This window comes from Python bivittatus, unplaced genomic scaffold, assembly GCF_059951505.1.
Source record: "Python bivittatus isolate LINGU-HERP-01145 unplaced genomic scaffold, Pbiv_v1 ctg000610_np1212, whole genome shotgun sequence".
Classification (NCBI taxonomy): domain Eukaryota; kingdom Metazoa; phylum Chordata; class Lepidosauria; order Squamata; family Pythonidae; genus Python; species Python bivittatus.
The window spans coordinates 20,790,969-20,813,642 of record NW_028277088.1 but is presented as its reverse complement, the minus strand read 5'-3'; the positions used below and the strand labels follow the sequence as shown (position 1 = coordinate 20,813,642).

General features: G+C 38.3%; 1 protein-coding gene and 1 long non-coding RNA gene across 9 annotated transcripts in view; one reads left to right on the top strand and one right to left on the bottom strand.

The window, feature by feature from the left end:
• The window catches only part of FAM171A1 (family with sequence similarity 171 member A1), a 73,718-nt gene that overhangs the window by 6,629 nt on the left and 44,415 nt on the right, over positions 1-22,674 (bottom strand). For 3 of the 4 annotated variants that reach the window (XM_088150474.1, XM_025164441.2, XM_088150475.1), the window contains 3 exons: positions 21,063-21,155; positions 13,047-13,205; positions 11,042-11,218 (listed from right to left, as the gene is read on the bottom strand). In XM_088150474.1, coding sequence (XP_088006600.1) covers positions 11,042-11,218; positions 13,047-13,205; positions 21,063-21,155 — 429 coding nt within the window. The remainder of the gene's footprint in view (positions 1-11,041; positions 11,219-13,046; positions 13,206-21,062; positions 21,156-22,674) is intronic. The other variant, XM_088150473.1, reaches the window with a different exon arrangement.
• The window catches only part of LOC112540249 (uncharacterized), a 47,876-nt gene that overhangs the window by 13,483 nt on the left and 11,719 nt on the right, over positions 1-22,674 (top strand). Inside the window, exons 3-4 of one of the 5 annotated variants that reach the window (XR_015797799.1) lie at positions 3,951-4,061; positions 18,730-22,134. This is a non-coding gene — a long non-coding RNA (uncharacterized LOC112540249). The other 4 variants (XR_003084314.2, XR_015797800.1, XR_015797798.1 and 1 more) reach the window with 4 other exon arrangements.

Sequence of the window (22,674 nt, the reverse complement as noted above, 5' to 3'; positions counted from 1 at the left end):
GACATTTAAAACTAAATTTTTACTCGGTGTTACAGTTGCAGATCTAGTAAATTAACACTACCAAAAAATATTTGAGTTACTTGGAAATACAAAGCCAACATCTCTCCACACTAAAAGATGATAATAGTTCCAGGATAGACAATATCCATGCCTCTTTGAAAGCATTTCCCCCTCTTTTTGGGGGGACATGTATGTGTGTGTGTGTGTGGGGGGAATGTTTCAATACATTTTTTTCTCCCAACTTGAGGTAGCCAAAAAAATACATGCTTGATTTCCTCTAACTGTCCCAGTAGAATCAGTCAAGGAACAACTGAGATCACTTGATTCTGCTAACAAAAGAAAATACTGTATTGGTAGAGGAAGATGATTACATTATTATCATATGAGATTAAGATGTCTTCTGGTTTGTTTACTCACCAACTTGCTGTTGACCTTATCCTAATGGCTGCCTGCAGGAGTGCCCTTTGAAAGGTGCTCCGTTCAAAGCATCACTGAAATGGAGCATCCTTCACAATGTTGCACATCCCTGGTTTTAATTGGCTGGCAACTGTAATTGTCTTAAATATATGTATATAATTTGCTGGATCTAACATTTAATGGCTAACAGAACAAATCCAAATGGTACCATTTGTAGCAAATGTAATATAATGATATAGGTTTGATCTAAAATTAGTTATATTCAAAGCAGATCCAACAAAATCAATGGGATATCCTTAGTCATGACTAACGTAAGTCCCAATGATTTTAATATCTAGTGTGAACTTACATTTTTTTACTACAGGAATACCTTTTGAATTCAGCACTTTGAACATCAAAAACTTTCAGGCTGTGCCTACTCCCACCAGAGTTTTATTCTATAATAGATGTTTCATTTCTTGAGTCATCAACACTACAAAGCAGTTTATCTTACACAGCTACTCTGTTGGATGTACAGTATCAAGTAGGTAGCATAAGCTATTCGTCCCCTCTCCTGACCTCCATTAATCAGTCACCCCAATGAAATCTGTATAGTTCCTTGAGATAGTTTCCTCCTGCCAAAACCCAGGATGACATATATTGTTATTGCTATGCTTCTTTTAAAACATGCCAGAAAATGGATCCAAATATACAAAGAGAATGAATGGGAGGGAGAGAACAATTTATTAATTTACTTTAAGCATCACAACAATGCTATAATTCTCCATTGGATAGTTTTGTTTGAACCAATATGTTGCCAGGTTGCTTAGCATCATAATGTTGGTTGAGAACCAATTAGCCAATCTTTCTGTGAGAGGGGAAGATAGACAAGACAGACAATGGAACTTCAGTTTTCCATATAATTTTCCGCAGAACAGCTGGTTTTTACAGGCCAGAATCAATGATCATTTGGCTTCTAAAGTACCCAGATGAGATCATACTTTTAGATTTTGCTCCAAACATACGCTATCAATATTAGAATACTTTGCTTACAAAGTGATGCAATGGTTTGCCAGATTGGTTTGGGGATTGAATCAGGAGGCAGCAACCTATAAAGGAAACTCCCCGGTCTCCCTAAGGAGGAAATGCCATTCTTACTTCAGAAAGGGGTGTACTGGTGACCCAGGTCCGCCTTGGACAACTGAGAGGGAAAAGAGGAGCAAAATGCTGCAGCAGATACATGTGTGCTAAAAATATGATATCTCAGATCTTGCTCCATCCCTTACTACATAAATCAGGAGAGAACTAGCTTACTTGCAGTGCCCTCCCTAGAGAGGCCATATAAACAGCTAACACGCTTAGGGAGGATAGGCAGATACCAAAAATATCTTGAGCATGAGACTACCAAAGGAATTCTAAGGGAAATTCTGTTGCTCCTGCTACATTTTTTTTAGGAATTAAGAAGGAGACTTACTATTTTCCTAATGGGACAAAGACCTCCCAAGGAGATGCTCATATCTGCTATAGAAAGTTTCAGCAAAACTAAAGAAATTAAAAAGCAACTTGGGGAAAATGTAGGGAGAACAACATAGGAAAAGATAAAGCCTTTCTATGAGCACAGATTGTTCCGCTAAAAAAATAACAGCTTTATTTTGACCTTGCTTAAGAGCCTTAACACACAAGTAGTACAAACAACACATAAATGCATATGGCACAATCTAGCCAAAATTTAGCGTCACCTTTATTTTAGCGAAAATAAATTAAAAGCCTCTAATTTTAAAACTTTGATATGCTTTTAAATAAGCTCAATATTGAATGGTGTGACATGGTATTGAATATGCAAGGTCTTTTTTGCTAGATGGTAAGAATTTATTCCTGCCTCTGCTCACCAACAATTTTAATTAGCATCAGCCCTGAAACTTCATTCTTCCACCACATTTCATGTATCTTTACTTTTTACTGTTTAGTTGTAGTTATTTCCTTTAGCAATGGTGAGTTATACAACCTTTAGTTACAAGTCAAAAGCAGGTAAGCATGTCTCCTTTTATTACTGAAGTCTGCAAAGAGGCATGAACTCATCTAAAATCCCTTATGCTTCAGAGATTCAAATCCCATTCTATTGTGCAGCCTTTCCCAACCTAACATCTTCCACATGTGTTGGGTCTGCGCCTCCCAGAATTCCCAGCTATCTGAAGCAGGCCAGGGTCATGACAGTTGCAGCCCCTACACATCTGGGGGACATCAGCTGCTCTTGTGATTTAGGAGACAGGCCTTACCACCATCAGCAGAGCAAGGCGCTGACCTGCAGAGGCATACACTGAGAACTGCAGAGCAGTGCTAGAGAACGGAACTGTGTCTGCACACAGCCTGCACTGCATTTTATAAATCAGATGAAGAGAAGGACGTTGCCTCATTATTAGTGCCAGTTCAGTTAAGCTTCTGTGTGGTTGTGTGCATATATACTGGGGAAGTGTCTTGTCCTTTACCACAAGAAGCAAATTCTCCTTGTCTGGTTCTGGTGTAGGACAGAATCTTCTTGCAAGGGGTGACTTAGCCCCTTCCACACACAAGGACTGCACTAATCTGGAACAGGTGTTATGGCCTCTATCCCCACGATGCTGTAGGGCTTCCACAGGACTTTGCAAACTTTCACCTCTCTTGCTGTTTCAAAGGAAATGCAGCATCTCCTCTGAAGGTGAGGGACCACCTGGTACCTCCCAGCTCCCTGGATCTGCTCCTAACCAAAGCCAAGGCCCCATAGCACCTGACCACAATCCCCTGATCTTTTGAAGTAACTGGAGAAAGATGGTGATTTGCATTTTTCTCCTTCATGGCAAAATAAACAAAGTGAAGAAATGAAGAAGATGGGGAAAGGCTGCTGGCTCTAAGTCTCAAGAGTTTTATACTTCCCTTTTGCCTTTCTATCCTTGTCCTAACACATCTTCCCCAGCCCCTGGGAGCAGCAGCTGGAACACTCATAGGGTACCATGAGTACAATTCTGAGGAACTGTAGAGTAAAAACCATGGCTGAATGAAAATGCCCATAGTAAGCCAAACGTACCACGTGCTTGTACCTGGAGACTTTTCATTCAAAGGAGAAGGTATACATAATATGAGGACTCTACCCTCCCACCCCTAGACACGCTTGCACTGGCAACCCTTAGATACACTGTAATTTAGGTACTAGTCACTTTGGTGATAGACAGTAAAGCTGTGCCCCTCCTTAAAGTGACGAACAGCTAATTAACTTGAAGTTAACCTTGGCTGCTTGGAGGGTCTTCTCAGACCTAGGCACACCTGTGCTTATTTAGACAACACTTCTGCTGGGGCGGGTGGGGAGACAAAATGCCTGTGCCTACACACACATCTGGGGATGGGCTGGAAAGGCCCTTAAAGGAAATGCACCAAGTCTTCCAGAGGATACAATCACCCCAATGTTTTGATATGAACTTCCAGTTTCCCTTATGCAGAATTAATACTAGGATCAACTTTCTCTGGATACTGAAATGATTAATTTATCCAAAATAAATAAATTACTTTTTCATTCATTCTAGTGGATGAAAATAATGTCCTGAATCAGCACAAAGGAACTGTCTTCAACCCTGTGACTGACTAGATGGTTCTTGAACTACAAGTCTCAGCATTCCTAGGCAACATGGCCAATGGTAAGGAATTGCAGCTCAGCAATATCTGGAAGACAAAAAGTTGCCTATACCTGCTACAGAAGTTTGCTTAGTTCTCAACATTTCATTTTTATGTCCCATCAATCACTCTTTCAAAGTATCTGAGACCCATCAAAAAACTCATTTTTCCCAGCATGTTATGCTGACTCAGTATGATGGGAACTGTAGTCCAACGTATCTAAACAGCAGCAGATTGGGAAGGCTGATGTAGGGGCTATGGAGGTTGTTTTAAAGTTACCAGGCAACAGTCTAAATAAACATGGTTTGATAGGGGTCACATCCTCCTCACTTTCCTCAATTGTTTCTGGGTTTTTTGCATGGCTTCCAGCCAGCTGCAGTTTTTCCTTCAGCTGGCTACTGTTTTATAATAGAGACATCATGATTTGGCAAACCTATATAAGCTATTCTGGAAATCTGGGAGCACTGGTAAGTAAAAAATGAACCCTTGCATGCAATCTCTAGGGGAAAAAAATGTTCCCAAAGGATAGTCCTTTGATTTATTACTAAAATCCAAGCTGAACTTTGCTCTTTTGTTTCTGCTGTCATTTCTGTCTCCTTTCCTGTTGTATGTGTAAATTACCTGTCTAATACTGAACAAAAGAACATGTCTGTTCTCTGCACTTAGCAATTCTAATTACATCTGAAGTAGAGAGAGAGAGAGAGAGAGCACATTATACACACAGGTAGCTTCCTTTGTTTAATTCCCCCCTCCCAAACTTCTTTTATAATAACGGAAAGGTAGGTAGAACTCAAGAGACATAATACATTACACTGAAGAATGCTGCTTCATGGATGGCATAAAACATGCAGGTTGCTTTTGTAGTGAAAAACATTTATGCAGACTTTTTAAGCTGTAGCACTTTATGATTAATATTCAAGCATCATGTTACAGGTAAATTTATAAAAGAAACAGCTACTAATACAGCATGGCTAAAAATGCAGAGCATATCCTGAACAAGGAATGGGAAACCACACCTCAGAGGTATAGCTAATCATGCTAAAATCATGCTCAATCTTCAGTTAGAAAAAAGGCTCAGAGGCAAACAAGTGTGTGAAAGGTTTTTGCCTGAAAGCCGAGAACAGCTACTGCAAAATAAGACAATATTGCTTCACTAGATGGGGAAATAATCTGATAGTATATGGCACCTTCTTTTGTTTGTATCAAAGGCGGACAACGTGGCCCTCCAGATATTCTTGTACGACTCTCATCGTTTCTCTAAATTGGGCATGCCGGCTATGGCTGGTTAAGCTGACAGGCTATAACATTTCAGAGCCAAACTATCCCATGGATTGTGCAAACTTGAACTAATCTCATATGAGAACATCCTCCTAGTTAATGAAATAATCTTTGTCTTTTCAATATGTTTTACTGAATTATACACATCAAAATTGAGGCAAAAGGGGTTTTTTAGGTTTAAATTAAGTAAGGTTGATAAAAAGTTTTTTTAAAATCTAATTAAATCAGATAAAAAACAATGGGACTACTAAACTCCACTGGTGTTAAGGCAATGAAAAAATGTCTACCTTCTCCAGTAGTTCTTCCCAGCTGGATTCTAGTCAGACCATGGTTTGTACTAACCATAATGCAGTAGCCAAACCAGGGTTGCACCCTTGTACTATATCACAGAAGAAATCTTAGTGCTTGTCTCTTCTGTCCCCCACGGCTCAGCTTATTAAGTCTACTTAATAGTAATAATAATGCTGAGTTGTACTGTAGATTGTTCATATTGGCTCAGTACAAGACTGGAACATACTCAATATGGCTTAGCATTATGTGCAGACCAGGACACTATGGTTTAAAATTATTTGTGAACTAGCTGTAAATATTTTATACAACTTATTTTTACAGCTGTACTCTAGTAAAGCTATCTGATATATCTCCATTCCTTGCTTTTAATTGCTTTTCAGTAGAATTTAAACACAATATAGTAAAGCAGATCTTTCCTTCTCTATGCTACAATGTTACGCAATTACATTTGCATCGATTATACTACATAGCTGCTCCTGATGATTTGGAAAAACTATTTTTGAGGGCTCCCATTTCTATAGCAACAAGGGAACAGCAAATTCTTTGGAAGTAGTTAAGTCCTATATTCTTAGTACAGGACAGGATTTATTTCCTTTCAGAGAAAAGTATTTAACAATGCTCTTAAGGCAGAAAAGGATGTCTAAAACAAGGTATCAGCAATCTTAAAATTAAACATACCCTCCGTTCCAACACTATGATCTATGAACTTTGTCGGGGCTCAACTTCCTCTCTGTAGCTTGAAAAACAATGATGAGAGGGGAAAAAACAATTTAGTGGTATTGTATTAACTATAATGCTTTGCTTGGCATAAAATTAAACTCTTTTGGCTATAGTGATGGGTTAACCTTAGATATCAGGAATGAAAAACAATGTTTTGATGCATTTTGCATCCAGCAGATTTTTATTGTACTCTTTTGCTATTCCTCTGGTGTTCATCTGCACCCCTTCATATTCAGTTATGCTAATCTCACAAGCTTATATGTGCAAAACTGAGCATATATAAATACATGAAGATTTCAAGCTGAAGACAGACAACAGCAAGTGTTTCTGAAGTGACACTGATCCACACCGTCCACGCATATCTCTTTTGCCCCACTACAGCTCTAAACAAACAGGTTTCCAAGCTTTCAAATCAATATCCCCAAGACTTCAGTGCTTAGTTACCAGAGTTAAAAACTGGGATAACCACAAGCACAACTATAGGTAATATCACAAGCAGCAAGGCTATTTTACCTTCTGTCTGAAACAATCAACTGTCACCATCTTAATATAAGGGAACTATGTCAAGTCAGAGGGAACTGTAATTTATTCAGGGCTCTTTATTAGGAATTAGGAATTATTTTAGGTTGCAATAAGACTTCTTCTTACTGAACCTGAAGGCAACATGCACAGAAGAAGCACCTACATACCATTATCTGTGCTGAGAAACCACAAATGGCCTGACTTCCCAGTGTGCTATACATTAGTTTGGTCAAGCTTTGTATCCACCAACTTGTTTAAAAAATCCATTGGTATCATTTTTTTTGAAAAGCACATCACAGATACAAAACTGATAAGCAACTGAGAAAGAGAAAGCAAGCAAGCAAAAAGAAGGGAAAAACTGAATACACACATAAGCTTAAAGGGAAATACAGAGATTTTTAACATCCATATTTAAATGTACATGAAGCAGAATCAAATTCTATTTTATCTGGTAAGGGCATGTCACTCAAAGGCCAGACAGTGCCAGGACAAAACTAAATTCGATTTCATGTCATGTGGCATTAAAATTTAATTAAATATAGATCACATAATTATTCCCAGTCAATGATTTAATTTAATTTCTGCTTCTGTTCCATTGGAAATATAATATGGTGACAACTTATCACATGTGCTCTCCAAGGTCTCAGCTGTGTACCTGTGATATAGATATCTGTATGTGTAAGAATATTTGTTTGTGTATCTACAGCTTGTTCTTCAATACATCAAGGAGGTCTCAAGCTCACATCCTCCCATATTCTAAACACATAAGCTTATAGCTTAACCCTGAACTTGAGAATGATTGTTGAGGAAAATGTAATGCTTTACTGCCTACTAAACCACCAACTGCTCACATTAGAATATCAAATATTATTTCACTGTTTTTTGAGTTTTTGACTCCAAACTTCTTGAGCCAGTGCAAGGCATAAAAGGCCATTATCCATACAAAATATAGAGATCTGAAAAACTAAAATAATCCCCATCAGCTCATTTCTAGCTCAAATACCACATCTGAATCTGAATGAACATGCTGTCTGCTTCAAACGAATTACAATGATTAATTTGCCAGTTAAAGAGGCAGTCTGTCCAAGATGCATGATAAGAAATTGGAGCAAGCTAAGTATGGCACATCAGAAGCTATTTCTCATGTAAACTGGAAATGGTAAAGCACATGAGAACAAAACACAAACATTTCCTTCTCTTGTTGAAGAAGAAGCCAAGCATTGCTACCTACAGTACTTGGGAAAATTGAAACTTATCCCCAGTTTTAAGAAAAGATATTCCCTTGTGATGCAAAGCAAAGATCTCTCACCGGGAAAAATGATGTGTGATTTGGACCTCTACTTTGAAATAAGGTGTGCCCTCTCCTCTTCAAGAGAACAGTTTTGCGCATAAACCAGGCAGTTCTCAAAGAGGAAGAACTCCTTCACCAAGCACTGTCTTATGACCGTCTCCAGAGTCATCTCCTGATTCGGATGTCTCCTAATTGAGTCAGAAGACAGTACCAGACAATGCTTTGTAGTTCCAGAGTTAGGTAAAATTCAAAAGCCCAACTAAGCCAAGGGTTAATCTTTTTCAAAAGGGTAGGAGACGCAGTGGCTAGAATGATAATGCAAAGTTCTTTTCCCTGTGTTTTGGGGGATGGGGGTTCTTGCTTTTGCTATCTATCTATCTATCTATCTATCTATCTATCTATCTATCTATCTATCTATCTATCTATCTATCTACCTACCTACCTACCTACCTACCTACCTACCTACCTACCTGATTTAAACTCCACCTTTCCTTCAGGAGCTCCAGGCAGTTTAGCTAGTGCTCCTTCCTGCATTTCTCCCCACAGCAACAACCTAGGTTGGGCTGAGGGAAAATGACTGATCCAAAGTCACCCAGTCAGCTTCTGTGGCTGAGGATGCACTAGAACCTGGGTCCCAATGTCAGTCTAGCACCTTAACAACCACTCCTTTCTATTTTATGTTGGCATAAAATTACTCAGGGTGAAGAACAAAGAGCAAATCAGGAATGATCCATTGTTTCAGCAGCTTGCATACAGCCCAAAATAAACACTGACAAAGCTTTTTGAACAGGAAGAGGAAAGAGAGTTCAGGCAAAAAAAAAAGATCAACACACAAGAAGTTATTATGCTTGTAAACTTCCACTAAATTTTGGGAAAGCCCTCAAGCTACTTGCCTTTTCTATCCATCTATCAACATCACAAGCTAATTGATGGATGCTTGCATTAAGACGTGTTCAATATGTGTACATATTGTTAATGCATCTCTTTGTTTACCACCTTAGTATAAACAATTACTGTTGAATGAATCTTATCTGAGGAATAAATGTAAAAATGTCTCCAGGGCAATATTAGGCTGCTAATTTTATCAATTATGTAAAAGGTGCCACTCCTTTATTTTACTATGCTTGCATCCCAAGACAGTTAAGTTTTGTTGGCAATGCATCATTCTTGCTGGGAACAATATGGCATATAAATAGATAATGATGCAGTAAAGCAATTGGCATGATTTAATACCCCACCTCCGTGGACCATAGAAGAAAGAGCCATTGCTTTCAAGATACAGGGTCTTTTCCTGGCAGGGAAGCCCAGCAAAACGTGCTACATAGATCACCAACATAAATGGAATCTGGCTTCTGAAGTCACATTTGTTTTCTGTATTGATCAAACTGCTCTTTTCTTCACAAAGACTAAGCATGAGGGAAATAAAATTCAGGTTCTTAAGGACAAAAATAAAAAATGATTAGGAAAGAGCCTTCAAGTATTGAATAACAGCTTTTCTCATTTCCAGAAGTTTTGGGAAACTCTCCAAGTGCAGACTAAAGGCCCATACTGTAGTGCATTTTGTGAATTTGCCTACTCATGCCATACATAAGACTGAATTCTCAGGATTTACAAAACTGATAGTCTTTAGCTACAGATAATAAGTAAAATCTGAACTAAAGTGCAAGAAATAAAATAAATGGGCAATTTAAGGATATATCAGACAGACAGACAGACAGACAGACAGAGAAAGAAAAAGAAAGAAAGAAAGAAAGAAAAAGAAAAGAAAGAAAGAAGGAAGGAAGGAAGGAAGGAAGGAAGGAAGGAAGGAAGGAAGGAAGGAAGGAAGGAAAAGAGAGAGAGGAAGGAAGGAAGGAAGGAAGGAAGAGAGAGAGAGAGAGAGAGAGAGAGAGAGAGAAAGAAAAAGATGAGTTGTGGGAAAGTTTTGTTTGGAAACTGAGGATCAGTTTGTATTTTCTAAAGACATCATTATTTGAAAGTGATTACTGTATATATCCTTAGTTTTGAAACACAGTTATATTGCTTATCGCATTATTATTATTGTAATCATCTTCATCAAGAATGATTATTTCAAAAGATTAAGGAGTTTCTTTAATTGTTTTCTTCCCCTGTTTTGGTATTTTTTGCACTGGGTAAGTTTAATAGTAATAAAGATCAAATAAAATGTGTCCAATACCATTGGAATTTACAGTTTTAAATGGATGTCAATATGGATAAACCTATTATGGCATAGGAAACAGATGTTGAAATACTATAGAGGAAGTTCTTCATTCAGACTGCCAAATTAATACCATTTACAGTTGCACATAGCTGTTACTAATAGACATATACCTGATCATTATGACTTAATGATCCAACTCAATATGCTTGTTTTTTTTTTTTTCAAACAACCACTTACAAATGTTACATGCCATGGTACAGCTATGAAACATAATATAGGAAGAGAAAAAAAAAATAGACATCTTACTGCAGGAAAAGGCACACATGAGTCTTTTTTCTCAGTCTTCCCTCACAGAAGTAAAAATAAAACAAAATCCATAACAGTCTTGAATCATAAATAAAAACCAAAATAAATGAATACTGGATTAATGGAAGCTATGCCCTGAAATTAAAGCAGTAACTTAAATCCCTTGAAAACCAACAATTATACTGGCATTCAGATATACTAGGACAATGGTCAATTTGGTATCCACTTTGGCTCCCCCTTAAGCCTTATAAAACTTATAACAAACAACAGAGTAAAACTGCACAGGGAAATTCCCATGCTTAGACCCTGTGCATTGTTCTTGAATTAACATGAAGAGTTCGTGCATGACCTTCTAGCAGAAATACATTCTGCTAGAGGCCATGAGTAAACTACTGGCATGCATGGTGGGAATCAGTAATAAGAAGGCTGCTTACCAAATTTTTGGTCAAACCTCCAAGCCGGCACATGAGTATGATGTTTCAAGTTGTTGCTTGCTGGGAGAGGCACTGTTACATAGATGGGCCCATTCACTGGAACTGGAGTCCCATCACTTCTGAGTAAATGAACACTAACTGCAGTGACAGGAGTAAGATCATACCTAGTGTTATTTCCTGCAAGCAAATGAATAATGTTATAAAAATGCGTAACATATAACATTCAAGTCAATGAATGCAGATATTCATTACTCAAATATTTTTAATAATTATTTTTCCATTATCAGAAGATGACATGACCTGGAAAAGTATTTTGCAACTTCAGATTGTGTTATACAGATCCAATCTCTGTGCATTCCAATTCCAATGGCACATTCAGACAGGTAACTGACTCTCTCCGTAGCAGAGATATGGGGGCTGGCTGAAGCTACCATGGGAAAGACCCATATTTAAACAAGCATCTTGTCTCTTTCTTTCTTTTGGATAGTTTCATTAGCTACAATTTTGATAAAGGAGAGAAAGAAAACAAAGCAAAAACACCATTTTATAATGGCTGATGTGAAAAATGTAACTGTATGGAGCAGAGGTGAATAACCTCTGGCTCTACAGCACCCATTCTATAGCCTCCAGAACAAAACCACGTCATACTGCTGAAATGATTTGACAAAAGTGCCAATTTTTAGTAGAACATTTATTCTGTGCTTTCAATAAAATAAGAGGCAAAATGGCTGGATAAAGCCTCTGTGAAAGTTTAATGTGGAAACTTTAAACTTTAATTTCATCTCCAAAGCATTAGGCCAGTCCACTTCAGTGACGCTATAATGGCAGGAAAAAGTAGTTCTGTTCCTAGAGGAGTTCCATCAACAATCGTGTCATGGCAAGAATGTTTGTCTCATTCCCTATTCTCCAAGGCAATTGGTACTGGAGAGGAAGGAAGGGGATACACTTACAAAGTATATATTAATAAGGGATTTTCCCCCAAATTTCTAAACATACCCCCCCCCCCCAAAATTAGGCTTCACCATCCAGGATTCCATAATCATTTTGGGCCAGTGGGCACATCTAGAATACAGAAAATTTATTATGGGCAATCTTACAAAACAGCTGCCATTGTCATTGTGGCCAGTCATGAAATTGCCTCCCTTTTTGGGGGAGGGGGGCAGGAGGACATACTTCCAAGAAAAGTTCCAGGCTGCAGCCATTTACCAGTTTTATTTTTCAAAACTGCCTGTATGCCATTTCTAGATCCCAGAAATATTATTAAAAATTAAGATGCTGAAGACTGGTGCTTTGCTATGCATGCTAACTTCCCATGTATTTACTTTTAATTAAAAGGACTGATTTAAAAAAAACAGGTGGGGCAAAGAGCCTGATGGGTTCCAAGAGAGGTATTGCAAGGTACATTGGCACTGACAGGTGCTTCAGAGCCTTGCCGTGAATCAATAGGCTACCTTTTTAACTTGTGATCATCATCATCATTTTAAAGGAGATTAGGAAATACTTTCATCATAGATTGTGATTTATCTGACTGCTCTAGCTTGACCATGCGACTGGCTTGACAGAGAGCAGCCCTACATTCCAAGGGCAGTCAAATTCAGGTTAAAATTGGGGGAAAACTGAAGGCAAAGTAAGGACTGTGAAGTAATGAATAGGCACAAACTTGCTAAGAAAGTGCAACTTAATAAACTCTGATTTCTGTTGTCCCTTCATCTGTCTGGATCTCCAAAGAGAGAGCTGGTGGACAATCACCTTTATGGATAAAAATTAGGAGGCTTAATCTCAAATCATTAGCATACAAGGTATTGAACTATTCTTTCCACAGTATTTCTTCACAGAGATCACTTAATTCTGTTTTTCCAGGAACCTTTCCATGTTAACACTCTCCTTTGTCAACAGAGAAAAAGAGATGTCTTTGGCTATGTAGAGATGGCATTCTAAGAATATTTAAGCCAAATTGTCCCACACAACTTAAAACAAATGCCAAGAATCAAGATTAAACATTTACCAGTTCCATTGCCATCATAGCCTTGCAAATAAGGAAAACTGTCCACTTCCCAAGGTGAACTAGCTGAAGTAAGAAATGCTGTGAGGTCACTATAGCTGGTATTCTCTGGTAGCCTCAAGGCTCTCCTTTGAAAATGGACTTTGGGTTGGATCCGGGCACCTAGCAACAGGCAAAAAAAAAAAACAACCCCACAGAAGCATAAAAAATAGTACTGCCCATATAGACTTAACACATACCAAATCATGACACTTTTATAGATCTACTATCAACAGCAATGACTTGAGGTTCTTTCATACCCTATTATTTCATTAAGATTATCTTAGCTTTCAGCCTCTCTGTTCTTTTCCCTCATATCCCATGGTCCGGCTCATTATGGATATTTTTCAAACTTATGTTGCTTTGTTTAATGTCAGTGGCAAAACTGAATCACTTAGTATTTTCTTCCAGGAGTTAAAGTGATGTCATATACTATTTAGACAATAAAAGTTTCAGTACAATGAAGTCCTGAACTCAGATAACTGACAGTGTAAATAGATGAGGCAAAGCAGAGTATAGAACCCAATCTGGTCTCCAGATTTGCTCTTTCATTATTTTCTGCCTGTCCTTTCCTCTCTCTTTCGTGAGAAGGGACCCACAGTGACTCAAGACCTCAATATTTTGTGCACTTCCTCCGCAGTCTTCTCCAACCTGATGTTCTCTATAAACGTTCTCTAGATATGTTCTCTCCCTAACATTATTTTGATGTCTCCCTAGAGGACATCAGGTTGGGGAAATCTTATCTAACCCTTTGGAAGAACTCAGATTCTTAGGGGAATGTTATCAAGACAAAGAAATAGTCTCACCAGCTGCAGCATCCTTCAAAAGGGACGCAGTTTCTAAGTAAAATTCATATTTGAAAGAACTATATGATCAACCTCAAGTTTCTCAGTAGAGGCCCTGAGCCTCTAAATCTTTTACAAGTCCTGCTACATTCCTCTGTCAAAGTGAACATAACTCCAAAAATGATGAATATCTGTCTGTATCCCTGTTTATCTGAGCAGTAATTCCAGTCCAGAAGTCTATGAATACTGTTTCCATCTTACAGTATCCTTAGTTTTCTGCTTATTGAATCAGATGCCAAGAGAACAGCCACCACCTAAAAGCTTCAGGGCTAGAGAGATTTGACTTGATTTGGTTAGAGAGATTTGACTGTGTGGAGTTCAAGCCGTCAACTCATCATACAATACAATATGATATTAGGGACTGCTAACCTAAATTATTTATGCCAGCTTTCCCCAAACCCGGGTCTGCAGGCCTCCAACCCCATCATTTACAACTAGTGCCCTCTTGGTTAGGGATAATGGAGGGTACAGTCTGACATACAGGAAAGGCGTCAAGGTGGGGAAGACCGATATTCTTTCAATCAATGATGTCTGTGTTCAAAACCACTATATGGCTTTGGGGGGATTCTGAGTCTTGGCAAAATGAGAGAGAGAGGGAGGGAGGGAGGGCACGCTTCATGTAGTATTTATCAGTTTAGAGCCCATTAGGCATCTGCTTATAGAGCCACAGATTCATACCACTAACAAAACTCTGTAAGAAACACAGCAAGGCTATAGCATAACATGCAAATGAAGATTTAGAAAAGCTGTTTCTGTATTCTCAAAAGCTCCTCGTTCACTGTGTAGAGCAGTGTTTTTCAACCTTGGGAACTTTAAGATGTGTGGACAAGGCTGGCTGGGGAATTCTGGGAGTTGAAGTCTACACATCTTAAAGTTCCCAAGGTTGAAAAACACTGGCATAGAGCAAATGTTTAAAAGAATCTTTCCCTATCAGGATTCAACTCCTTATAGCAAATCAGGTAATATGATTCTAGGCCTGCCAGTTTATACTTCTCAGGATTTTTCATTCAGTAAATACCCTTAAACCTGCATAACCACCACCAAGCCATCAAAGTTATTTTAAAATAATGTGACATGGTAGGAAATCCAAATGTTAATACCTACTCATAAGAAGTGGTCTTCTCCTTAAGGCTTTTTGTTGCTTACAATGGAATTATAACAAAATTCCACCCCATATTAAAATTTAATTACATATCACTATAAATAGGAGGCGAGCACCCGCTCAAAGATCCCTTTCATTTGGTACAGAAATGAGCATGTTCCTTTGTTCTCCACATTGCTTTAGGAGATGTATTCAATGTTTCCACCAAATGGTGTTCAAGGTGTCTAATAATAATAAAGTACAAATGCAAAAAAGTTCAGCAACAATAAAACACCAAGTAGAAAAAAAATGAGGTAGAATATAAAATTCTTCTTCATCATCACTAGATGGGATTTTCTGCACAAAACTCTTGCGCTCTAACAGAAAGCTACAAAACCTCTCTGTAAACCTTAAGTGATGATTTAGAGCAGTGTTTCTCAACCTCAGCAACTTGAAGATGGGTGGACTTCAACTCCCAGAATTCCCCAGCCAGCCTTGCTGGCTGGGGAATTCTGGGAGTTGAAGTCCACCCATCTTCAAGTTGCTGAGGTTGAGAAATATTGATTTAGAGCAGTGCTTCTCAACCTTGGCAGCTTGAAGACGCGTGGACTTCAACTCCCAGAATTCCCTAGCCAGCCATGCTGGCTGGGGAATTCTGGGAGTTGAAGTCCACGTGTCTTCAAGTTGCCAAGGTTGAGAAACACTGATTTAGAGGATTACATATTACAAAGAAATATACCACAAGCACAACACATCTTCCTGCAATATTAAGCCCTTTGCCATTTGTGAGGCTATGCTGACAATCATTGACACCTAGCTCAAAATATGAATTATTTGCTACATGGGCTGCCTTTAAGGTCAAGTCATAAACCTGCCCTGCAAAAACATCAGCTCGAAAAGCAAGCAAACACTGTTAATTTAAAACACAGTGATATCAAGAGCATGCTGAAATAATTATAGCAGCCTTGTGAAACAAAACGTGAGCACAAACAGTTGCTAGCAAAACTAATGCATTTGGCAAATAGGAAGGAATTCCTCTCAAGCTAGTTTCCAGTCCTAAATGGAAAGTAGCAATTCTGCAAATGAACTTTTCTTAACTCTGAGCAGCCCAGGATTTGGCATATCTCCCCACTGTTTTACAATATACTGTAATTCCTGCTGGACCTCAGAGACAGTTCTCTTCCATCAGAAATATGTCTAGGCATTTTTCCATATGCACAGTAAAAAACAAAAGCAGCGCAATGCAAAAAATGGAATTGTTTCAGATAATTTCTTGCCCCCTCCCAATAAAACTAGGATTCTCAGCTGCCACTAGGTGATTCATATTGGAAAAGAGAAATATAATTTTGGACCCATTAGTGCAGGCAGTGATGTCAGGCTAGAACAGCACTACAAACTTAAACAGGTTCAACAGCCATGGTTTAAAGCAGTGTTTTTTTCAAACTTGGCAATTTTAAGATGTGTGGACTTCAACTTCCAAAATTCCCCAGTCACCATGCTGGCTGGGGAATTCTGGGAATTGAAGTCCACACATCTTAAAGTTACCAAGTTTGAAAAAACATTGCTTTAAAGTCTCCAAGCAATTGAGGAACATTCACAAATTAATTTGTACATTCACAAATAAAAATGTCTACAACCGATAGTAGACTATTTAAAATATTTATGGTAGCCTTCCCAACCCTGGGCCTTCCAAGCATGTCCGGACTAAAATTCCAGTACCCCTGGCCATGACACAAATGATGACGACCATAATCCAGCAAGTTATGGAAAGCAAATATGAAGCATGGTGCTGTGATGTGAGCAAGCATCAAGTCCCTCTCCATAATATATGCTTCCCCCCACCACACACACCTGCTTTTCAGATTTCATTTTCAAGCAAATTTAATGCAGATACTCAGTTACATGATTAAATTATATCTGATTAATTAAAATCCTATAAAGAGGGTTCCTCAACCTCAGCAACTTCAAGATGGGTGGACTTCAACTCCCAGAATTGCTGGGGAATTCTGGGAGTTGAAGTCCACCCATCTTAAAGTTGCTGAGGTTGAAGAACCCTGCTATAGAGACTTAATGCAATCAGGAAGGAACAATAAGTAAATCATGAACTCCAGGAGATTTGCATTAGAGTACCATGGTTTATGATCCCAGGTTTTTTCAACAGAAGCTACAATTATATGACTGCTAATGTAAAGAAAGTCTGAGATAGCAGACATGAACTTCTGAGTATTGGAATTATGAAAATATATACAATTCTATGTTTGGATTGTGCTCAGAGATGCTTTTATTCTTTATTGCCAAAAAAATATCTTTTGCACCTGACTCTGGATAGTGGATTTGGGGGGGTTCTAGATGTAGATCCAACAAGCTCAGAACCTGCTCATTCCTGCAATAAAACATCACAGAAAGGGAAGGGTTGCCTTAAATCTTGCTAGTCTAAAGCAGGATCCTGATCATGGTGAAAAGAGCCTCGGGCAGCAACAATTCCCTATCGGCTTTATGCAACAACAATTATAGGTTTGGCTATCCAGCTTAGCAGTTTCTCACTAGCTGCATTTGCACCACATACTAAGTCATATTTTACTTAAACGTGGTTTACTGAATAAAGCACAAGTGGCTGGATTCACACAACACTAAGCCACAAACAAGCAAGATACATTCTGTCTGAAAGCGTTCTTGCCACCCAGAGATCCACGCACCTCGCAAGTTGGCTGCCACCCAAAATACAATCCTCTGTCTAGTTTGGATCCCGTTCGCGCCCCCTGATGCTTCAGGTCAAGCTTGCCGCTTTTGGCAAATGTGGCACCATTTGCCAGTAAGGGTAACGGTATGTGGGAATAACCTTGGGAGACAGGAGGAAGAGCCACAGACTGGACCACCGGCGTGTAAACGATATCTCAGCCCACAGGAGGGAGGGAGGGTGTGGGAAACATTTCAGAAGGGACCCTCCCTAGTTTCCCAGAGAGTAAAAGGAAAGGAGGGGAGAAATACTTCCAGTCTTGTAAGTTTCTGTTAATGTAACCTTACAATAAAGACAGAGCTAGTACTCCTGGTTGTGCTTTTTCTGGACTAACAGCAAGGCCCTGACATATATGACATCCTATTTCATCCTTACAACAACCCTGTGAGGTAGTTTTAAGCCAAGGCATAATGACTAGGCCAATGTCATCTAAGACGTTTCATGGCCAAGTAGGAATTTCTTTTGTTTTATTCTTTCAGGTACATCAATCCAGCCCTCGGATGGAGAGCGTGTGGTTATTCCAGACGTGGCTTAATTGTTGAACTCAAAGCAATCCCACCCAGCATGACCAGTAACAAGGGATGCTGGGAACTCCAGTTCAGCTTCTTTGGAAGGGCCAGCCCTGACCTAACACTAAACTTTACTGTCTTTCAAAGAATTTTTTTTGAACACAATGCCACATGATGTCTGGCAAGTTTTATACGGAGCAAAGATTTTACCCCAGATTCTCTTCTGCCATTGCTTCCTGTGCTAGTACAAAATACACACCATCTCTTATATTAACACTTTACCCAGAAATCAACAATAAGACGCTTTAAAAAGAATCTCTATAGATGAGAAATACATAACTGTATTTGACAGCAGCTTTCAAACTGGAAGTATATGGAGCAAGTTAACTTTCTCTGGATGAAGTACTAGTTTTGATTATCCTGATATAACAGGGTTTTTCTTAATTACCATTCACAAAAATAATTCTCTTTTCAGGGAATGCTGTTGTCTATCTTAAGGCTGCAAGAAAAGTTTTCCTCTTGTCACAGGAGGTGGCAGCACCTAGCTCAGCTTGGCTGATCCTCAAAGCAGAGTCAGGCCTAGTTAGCATTTTGACCAAGAAATCCCAAAGCTATGGCAAGACTGGGAAGCTGAAAAAACCTCCACAAAGAAGGCACTTTCATTTTACTTTGACTTAATTGATTGATTTAATTGGTTTATGTTACAGGTAGTCCTTGCTTAAAGACCACAACAGGGACAGGAAAATTGGTCGTTAAGCAGGGCGGTTGTTGAATCACCACGTGACCAGACCTGATTTTATGACCATTTTTACAATGGTTGTAAAGTGAATCACTGTGGTTGTTAAGCAAATCACATCGTTGTTAAGTGAATCATATGGTCATTAAGTGAATCCAGCTTCCCCAATGAACATTTTTGCTGGAATTCACTTAACGACCACATGATTTCCTTCATGATGTGATTTGCTTTAAGACCATTGTAAAAAAGGTCACCAATCTCAATCACATGACCACAGGGGTGGTGGTGTGATGGTCGTAAGTGTGAATACAAGTCGTAAAGCACTTTTTCCAACGCTGTCATAACTTCAAACCATCATTAAATGAACGGTTGTTAAGCGAGGACTACCTATACTTAATTTTTCCATCTGGTTTTGTAATGATTTATTTTCCTTTCACTAGCACTATTACTCTAGTTATGTTGTATGTTTGAAATTTTGATTTGATTACGTGCCATCAAGTTGATGTCAATTCTTAGCAATCATACAGATATACTTTCTCCAAGATGATCTGTCCCCAACTTGATCCTTCAATAGTAACTCATCACCACGTAACTGAGTCCATCCATCTTGCTGCTGGCTGTCCTTTTCTTCTCTTTCCTTCTACCTTTCCCAGCATTAGAGCCTTCTCCAGAGAGCTAGGTCTTTGCATAATGTGTCCAAAATATAATTTGAGCCTGATCATTTGTTCCTCAAGTGAGAATTCTGGGTTGATTTATTTGATGATCCCTTTGTTTGTTTTCTTGGCTGTCTGTGGTAATCTTAGGAGTCTTCTCCAACACCAAAGTTCAAAAGCATCAATATTCTTTATATCCACTTCTTCAGAGTCCAATTTTTGCTTCCATAAAGTGACACAAGGAATACCACTGTCTGTACTATTTGGAAATTTTGATTAATAGTTCCTTATTTTTAATTTTATGTATATTCGCCCTGGACATTTCAACTGTTTATAGGCATTTTCCTGTTGACTATTTTATAAAGCACCCTGAGTCTGTATTGATTTGGCAGTATACAAGTTGAATACATTTATGAATGAATGATAGCAAAACATTCTGGAATCATTGCCAAGAAAACTCCATGGACACATCCATGTAGTCACTATGACTTGAATGTGACTCTAAGGAGTATTTATTGTTTTTTCCCCATTTCACTACAGATATTAAACTAGCAAAACAACACTTGAGAGGTATGCTATCTCTTATAACTGCCATTGTCAATGCCATTAATCTTACCTTGTAACTTTCTTAAGCCTAACTCAGATATACAATTCCTTCAGAAGATTGATCAATCAATTATCAATAATTAATTAATAGAAAAATGACACATTTCCCTTGGGCATAGATTTCATAATATTTTACAAGTATGGATAAGTTGTTATGTGGAATCTGACATACTGTAATTAAATGATTTAAATGACTATGTGACATATTTTGTTGATTTATATCAACTTAGCATGTTAATATAGTAGGGTTTCTTTTCTTGTTTATTTTATTTCTTTGTTTATTTTCTTTGTTTAATTTATTCTTTTTATTTTCTTCTTGATTCTTTTGGTATTGCGACTTTATAGCTAATTAATTTGTTGGGCAAGTGTATGTTACTGCTGTTCTTTTAATTTCCTTCTGTATATTGTTTTTGTTGTATTTCTTCTCAAAAAAATGGCAGTAAAATTATTTATATGAGACACCCATATATAAAAAAGGCCCTCTACAAGACTACAGTCAGATGAGGAAGAGGGGGAACCAGCTGGCTTCACTGCCTCTGTTAGATCTCTCCCTGCGTTTTGCTCCAGGGAACCTGCAACACCCTTGTAATTAGAAGATCCCTGATTGCACCAGGATCAAGTAAGACCAATCCCCGCTACAGAGCTTCTCCAGGGACTGCACAAAGAAAGTTCAGAGAGCTAGCATGCTCACGCTCCCCATCATATAGTAGAAGGAAATTAAAAGCCATAAAACCGGGCTATAAAATGCATCATAAATTGTACTTCCTTCCTTTCTGGACAACATAAAGGAAGTGTCTCTAAATCCAAACATACCTTGAAATCCTGAGACTATCTGGACAACATCTTCATATACCATCAAAGTAGCCGAACGCTCAGGAAGAAGGCCAAGGCTCAGGGAAGAAAACACTGTATAAAAAAAAAAAAAAAATGGTTCATGACAATATTCCAATCCTTGGGGGGGGGAGCAACCCTCCCTCCTCAACCACCAATTCAATATTCCTCAACACAAACATTCTTTTTAGATAATGTGTGGATGCCTCCCTCAAATGACAACATCTACCAAATAATACAGGCCTTCGTTTAAACAAGTTTTTATACAGAAGTTTAGAAGCAGAAGATCCGCTTAAAATGGCAAAAGGGGGGAAATTCACAGTGAGGGGAAACTAATGAATATCTCAGAAGAGGTATACCAAATGTGATCCTTTTTTCCCCGTCAGCATGGTGGGATGCGTAATCTTAGTGACTCAAACATACAAAATCCTGGTGTGAAATACCTGAAGACAAAAAGATGCTTCTGACTACAAGGGCAGCATCTGTCTGCAACTGTTGATGGAGCTGGCATGGCATGGTTGATGGACATAAGGTTTATTGTGGCTTCAATGTTGTTTTAAATGTTTTTTTTTTGTTTTAATTACGTTGTGGTTTTGATTCTTGTTCGCCACCTATAGTTCCTTCTGGGAGATGGGCTTGTTCAATAAATATAATAAATACATAAACTCCTTAAGCAATTGCCCTATCCTAGGAACAGCTGTGCTTTAAGGAATTGCAGATAGGTTCCTGTGAGCATCTGTGTAACATCTTTTTGCCTTCTAATTTGCAGTGATGTATAACTCTCATCAATGCCACTTAATATGAATCTGCAATATCATGCTTTTTTCAGAGGAAGGATATTTGTAAAAATTGCAAACCTTCTCTACAAAGGTAGGAAGAAAACATACAGATAGTCCTTGACTTACGACCACAACTGGGACCAGAATTTTGGTCACTAAGTGATGCAGTCATTAAACGAGGCATCACATGACCACTCCAGATTTTACAACCATTTTTGCAGCATCATTAAGCGAATCACCATGGTCGTTAAGTGAATCGTGACTGGGGCTTGCAATTTTCCTTCCATTAAGTGAACAGGGCAGTTGTTAAGTGAAACAAGAAGTATTACACAGTACTTGGGGGATGGGAGGAGTATGACAGTAATGTTTTCCCCCAAACAGTTTAAAGTAGTGCCTTAATTTAAGATTTATATACAGTAACAAAAGAGGCAGAGTTTACTACAGCAGGAAAAAAAAACAGTTAACAGCTGTACCTTTTCTTTAAACTTACTAGACAAAGATTCCAATGAAGACCTTAAATGTTTTTAATAATCAACCATTAATATTAACTGAAAATAATACTAGCTACAAAAGTATTTCCAATGTAGCCTGGTTCTTTAACAGAACTGTGCTGTAACGTGCAATATAATGAGATAAGAAGGAAAACTCAGAAAGGGATCTGAGATTACTGTATATGGTTGAAACTCTGAGATAGGAGACAAACGATCTTAAAATCAAAATTATCTAGGCATTTTGTAAGATGAAACAGTGTTTCATTAAATTACTGCAAATTATTTTATTTTACTGTATTTACTTACTTACAGTACAGTATTTAT